Below are 5,871 nucleotides of genomic sequence, written 5' to 3' on the forward strand. Positions count from 1 at the left end.
TGGGGGTGTTGAGGGACGGGGGGAGACCGGGTGTGGGGAGCGGTGAGGTGAGCTGGGGGGTCAGGGCGGAAAGGGGGGTAGGGGAAATGGGTGTGGAGACCTGAGAGCTTAGTTGTGGTGTGGGAGGCGGGGTTAGTGAGGAGGCTGGGGGCAGCCGGGCATGGGAGGTAGTGAGGAGAGCAGTGGGTGGCAGGGGCTGGAGGGTGCGGGTGAGGGAGTGCCCGGGGGAAAAAGGTCCTTGGAGGGGGGCCCAGGAGGCGGCCAGAGATGGGAAAGGACACGCTGTTCATGGGAGGTGTCCTGAGACTGAGGTGAGGGAGAGGGTTGAGTGGAAGGGGTCCGACCAAGTTTTAGAGGGCCAAGTGGGACAGAAGAGACACACACATTTTCCTTTCCCTTATGGTGTGGGGGAGGCTTTATTCCTCACCCTCAGTGGGGATGTGAGGAAAGAAGAGATGTGGAGAAAACTCCAGCATGTGGGCAAGCCCCACCTTACACCTGCAGGGAAGGCACTGACACTCGCGCTGGCCCCAGGGCTCAGGTCTCATTCACGTGGGGACAGTCCACCTCCTCTCACAGCGTGGCTGGCTTGGGGCCTTAGAGCTGTTTCCTGCTCTGATGTATCGGGGCCGTGAGCAGCAATTTCAGATGGGAGAGCAGAGATGATGCTGGGCTCTGAGGTGCTGGCAGCTGGTCTCAATCCCATTCCTTTTCCACTCTCTAGCACTCGCAGCAGCTGAAGCATTCAGCATGGCTGGCCCTGGCACCACACCGCTTGAACTCCGGCCTGCCTGTGAATATTGGGGTGCTCTTTGTGCCGCAGCAGGAGGCTTGGGTGGTGGAGAGGATGGGCAAGTTCCACCGAATCCTCGAGCCTGTAAGGAGCTGCTTTTCTCCCCTTCTGGATTCAGCAGGTTCCTAAAGCTTTAGCGAGACGCGTCCTTTGCGTGAGGATTCGGAGGGTGGTGTGCTAAATGATAGATCATGGAATGGTTTGGGTTGGAAGGGACCTTAAAGATCACCCTGTCCCAACCCCACTGCCACGGGCAGGGACACCTTCCACCAGCCCAGGTTGCCCAAAGCCCCATCCAGCCTGGCCTTGAACACTGCCAGGGAGGGGGCAGCCACAGCTTCTCTGGGAAACCTGTGCCAGGGCCTCACCACCCTCACAGGGAAGGATTTCTTTCTTATATCTAATCTAAATCTACTCTCTATCACTTTTAAAACCATTGCAGCTCATCGTATCCTTACAACCCCTGATAAAGGGTCCCTCCCCACCTTTCCTGTAGCCCCTTTATGTACTGGAAGGCCGCTCTAAGATCTCCCCAGAGCCTTTCTTTTCTTCAGTCTGAACAACCCCAACTCTCTCAGCCTGTCCTCACAGGGCAGGTGCTCCAGCCCCATTATTATTTTTGTGGCCTCCTCTGGACGTGCTTGAGCAGGTCCGTGTCCTTATGCTGGGGGCTCAAGAATGGCAGTTCTTCCAGACTGCAATCCTTTTGACTGCCTGTAGACTAATTCTCTTGGTGGAGTGTTAAAAGCATTGAGAAATGTAAATTCCCCCCTTGTTTAAAGAATGTTTGCTCTGCCTGCAGCATGTGGTGTACTTGGGTTTTGTTTAGCCAGTGCTCTCTAGTCTGACTAAGCTCTTTGGGGGGAAAGTCCCAGAATAGAGGGCTCAGCTATCTTATTCCACCATTTTCTTAGGGCTTGAACTTCCTCATCCCTCTGCTGGATCGAATTCGTTATGTGCAGAGTCTCAAAGAAATAGTGATTAATGTTCCGGAGCAGTCAGCTGTCACCCTAGGTAAGGAACAGCTTCTGTGTCCTGCCTCTTTCCTTCTGCTGCATTTGGGGTGAGCAAGGGACAGTGTGGGGAGGAGTGGAAGTGTCCCAAGGACTAACCCCGGGGACTCAGGCTTGGCCATGCTGGTGCTGTGAGCAGGTGCACCCCAGGAGGTTGTGGCTGCCCCTTCTTGCTGGGTTGGATGCACCTGGATAGGAATCCATTTTTCAGATGTTTTCCTATGTTGAACCACAAAAAATCTCTGTGTTTCTGTAAAAAAAGATTTCAGATCGGGAGATCGGGTTCACAGACTACTCTGTTACAATTCTAGTATTAAGCTTTTTGGTTTGTTTTTTTTTTTTTTTCCTTCAAATCTTTGTTTATGAAGATAACTGCAGTATGAAGTGTTTTGATCTGGAAACCTAAGTCTCCTTGTGTATTAAAACATCAACATGTAGTATTTTCTAGGGAACATCAAAGTTATTTGTATAAAGTCTTTTAGATAAGGAGATCCGCATCAGCAAACCCCTCTTTGGTGCCATACTGTTGACACAAGGAAGGAAAGGGATGAACCTGTCCAGCTCTCCTGGTTCTGTCGGGGGAGACATGGTTGGGTTGCCATATTTTGTCTTTGCTGCTTCAGCAAACAGGACATGTTGTTCTCTCCCGGCAGATAACGTCACCCTGCAGATTGATGGTGTGCTCTATCTGCGGGTTATGGACCCCTACAAGGTACTGTCCCTGCTGCACCGACACTCGGCCTGAGTCAAACTTGCAGCCTCAGCCTTGGTCAAACTTGCAGCCTCCATGTCTGCGCTCAGTGTGGTCTGCGTGTGCCGCGCTGCTCAGCTGGCTGCCTTGGCAGCCCCACAGGCACCACTCACCTGCCTCTGCTGGCTCCCTTCTCCCCATGACACGTGCTTCAGCCTCTGCCCAGCTTGCTGCATCCTGCAAGGCGGGTGGGCTGAGCACCCCGATCCCTCATGAGGCTCTGGACTCCGCTTTTCTTTGGCAGGGGTATCTGTGGCAGGTTTCTTGTCTTAGGACTATGTTTGCCTCATTTGGGGTCCCCCTCTGCACTGCCATTGACTCGTGTTTTTTTCTTCTGCTCTCCAGGCCAGCTATGGAGTGGAAGATCCTGAGTATGCAGTGACCCAGCTGGCCCAGACCACCATGAGATCTGAACTTGGCAAACTCTCCCTCGACAGAGTCTTCCGGGTGAGCTGGGGAGGTAGATCACCGAGCTGCCAGCATCTCGAAACCCCAGGGCAGTCTGCACAGACAGCCTGATATGCTTAACAGCAAAACACTCTTAGCTTAGAGGGCTTCTGTTTCAGCTGACCTATTAGTGAATCCTTGGAGATGGGTATTGTTTCTATTACTTTTTTGTTTAAAAGAAGCTATTTTTTACTCTGCCCTGGGTTAGTTGGAAAAGGTGATGGGTAGAGTGTGCCCAGGCCTGGCTGGTCCAGCTGCATTTCTCTTGAGTTGGTGACTCTTTGCTCAGGCTCAGTGATGAATGTCTTGGCTAACTTGGTTCATGGGCAGCTGTAACCCTCCTGCATTTGCTGGGCAGAAACAGGAGCTGTTGGCATTCATGGATGATGTTTATATCCAGATGTATGCCAGATGTTTGTATCCCAGCAGTTTCAGTTTGGGCCACTGCTCTCCCTGGGAGATAGTGACCCCTTCAAGAGATGTGGGAAGTACTTGACCCTGCCTTATGCCTGTGGAGATGGGTTTTTCTAGCTGACCTTGGTCTGTGAAGGGGGGAGCCCTCTGTTTCCCTCCTGACCCCTGTCTCACACTAAGCACCTTTTTTCTCTCGGCTGTTTCTTTTGTTGCCTCCCAGGAGCGGGAGTCCCTCAATGCCAACATTGTGGATGCCATCAACCAGGCTTCAGACTGCTGGGGCATCCGGTGCCTGCGCTATGAGATCAAGGACATCCATGTACCCCCGCGTGTGAAGGAATCCATGCAGATGCAGGTTTAGTTCTCTGGGAGGGAGGTCTGGAAGTCTCCCCTCCCATGTCGCACCATTATCTGTCCAGAGCTGGCAGCGCTGGCCCGTCCTGTGGTGAGGAAAGGCCACCGGTGCTTTGGCTGCTAACATAACAGCTACTGAATAATTCCCATCCTTATTTTGGTGATGGTGGCCCCTGCCTGGTACACGCAAGCCCTGCCAGCTTTAAAATCCCTCCTGAACTCTCTAGGAAGCAAATCCTAGAGCTGAAGATCTCCCCTTGAGAAAAACTGGGTGCTAGATCTCTGGTCTGGAAGATCTCCAGTCTGGAGGGGGATGTGGCTGGCTGGTTAGGTGCAGAGGGCTGTGCAACATGAAGAGCAGAACCAGACCTCTCTGGGGATCAATGCAGTGTTTTACAGCTGCGTTCTTACTCTTTGCTAAGCCATGCTTGCTCAAGTGGGACCTAGAAACGCATCCTCACTGCACTTGCCCCACGGATGGGATTTCCCCAGTGTGACCCTGGCAGTCTGGTGTCTGACCTGTGTTTGCAGGTGGAAGCAGAGCGACGGAAGCGGGCAACGGTGCTGGAGTCGGAGGGGACACGGGAGTCGGCCATCAATGTGGCTGAGGGGCAGAAGCAGGCCCAGATCCTGGCGTCAGAAGCTGAGAAGGCTGAACAAATCAACAAAGCTGCTGGTAGTGCCTTGGGCTAGAATGTACGGGGTCTGGGGAATCTGTACGCAGCCCTCTGCACTGAGGGGTGCTGCTCCCAGGGAGCAGATGGCACCGCTGTCTGTGGGCCAGGCTTCCTCAGCTACACTGATCCTTCCCTGCTGGGTCCCTCAGGCTGAGCTCCAGCTCGCGCTGCTGTCCCGCAGCCTGGGTGAGCAGGAGGTGTGTGTCAGGAGCTGTCACCGTGCCACTGCTGGGGAAGAGAAAGCTTTGCATGTGTGAAATCTTCTCGATTTGCTCCTTGAACCTGTCCTGATTCGCTCCTTTCAAGTGCTTTGCTGTGGTCCTGATGCGTGTTCTGCTGTGGTTTGTTGCAGGGGAAGCCAACGCCATGCTGGTCAAGGCCAGGGCCAAGGCCGAGGCTATTCAGCTCCTGGCAGCAGCTCTGGCACAGCAGGTGAGCTCCTCCCCTTTGGGGCAGCCACTGCTTTGGTGCTGGCACTGGGGGAGGTGAAACTGTGGCTGGCGTGGCACCTGGCTTGCTTTGGACAACTCCCTGGCATCTGCAGCAGCAGCAAGCGAGGAGTTTTGCTGTCTCGGGGCCCGTGACCAGCCGTGGTGGGCTGCAGAAAGGATCATGGGTGAGCTCTTGGTGGTATGTGACTTATGGCTGAACCTCGCCCCTCTCTCCCCAGAACGGCAGCGCTGCTGCCTCTCTCTCTGTGGCAGAGCAGTACGTGAATGCCTTCTCCAAGCTTGCCAAAGATTCCAACACCCTTCTCCTGCCCACCAACACCGGTGACATCACCAGCATGGTCACGCAGGTCAGTGTTGTCGGAGGGACCCCCGTCTCTTGCCCAGGGGAGGTGGAGGTGGCTGCCTGCTGGGGCCTGGCCCTCTCCCCTCCCTGCAACTCTCTTGTTCCTTCCAGGCCCTGGGCATCTACACCACGCTGACCAAGCCACAGGCTGTGAAGACCCAAGACGAGATGCCCCCAGTCCGCGAGGACCCCCAGGCTCCTCCCGCAGAGGTGCTGAAGGCAGAAGAGGCCAGCTCCAGCTAGTGGGACTGGAAGGGTCCCCCACCCTCCCCTGGGGGCTGCTGGAAGTCCTGTCCTGCCACTCTTCCCCCTTAAGACGCTCTTCTTCCCTTGGTTTTTATTTTATATTTGGATTTAAATAATGTAATAAATGGTACCAGTGCTGCCGCAGCACCTCCCCTGGCATGCAGGAGCCTGACTTGTCACCCCACTGTCTGCAACCAAAGAGGGACCATCCCTCCTAAACCGGCTCCTGTCAGCAGCTCCCACAGGCAGGGAACCACGGCACCCTTCTCCCGGGGACGTGACTGATTAATGAATTAAAGGAACGCCTCGGTCGGACTGGGGGTGCCCGGGCTGTCCCCCCACACCCCCCAACGCCGAGGCGGCAGGTGGGCTCCGGCGGCG

The 5,871-nt window shown here is 54.9% G+C and overlaps 2 protein-coding genes across 3 annotated transcripts in view; both read left to right on the plus strand.

The window, feature by feature from the left end:
- The first annotated feature begins 730 nt into the window (after positions 1–730).
- STOML2 (stomatin like 2) lies at positions 731–5,647 on the plus strand. The gene is made up of 9 exons (XM_026865545.1): positions 731–877; positions 1,708–1,807; positions 2,460–2,518; positions 2,903–3,004; positions 3,639–3,773; positions 4,304–4,448; positions 4,802–4,881; positions 5,120–5,248; positions 5,356–5,647. The coding sequence occupies exons 1-9, from the start codon at positions 848–850 to the stop codon at positions 5,485–5,487; spliced, it is 912 nt and encodes a 303-aa protein (XP_026721346.1). The 5' UTR covers positions 731–847; the 3' UTR covers positions 5,488–5,647.
- A 167-nt stretch (positions 5,648–5,814) lies between these two features.
- Positions 5,815–5,871, plus strand: part of PIGO (phosphatidylinositol glycan anchor biosynthesis class O) — a 17,034-nt gene continuing 16,977 nt past the window's right edge. For both annotated transcript variants that reach the window (XM_026865539.1, XM_026865540.1), the window contains exon 1: positions 5,815–5,855. The gene's annotated coding sequence lies outside the window, so the exon portion shown is untranslated. The remainder of the gene's footprint in view (positions 5,856–5,871) is intronic.

This window comes from Athene cunicularia, assembly GCF_003259725.1.
Source record: "Athene cunicularia isolate RWA chromosome Z unlocalized genomic scaffold, athCun1 chrZ_part1, whole genome shotgun sequence".
NCBI lineage: Eukaryota > Metazoa > Chordata > Aves > Strigiformes > Strigidae > Athene > Athene cunicularia.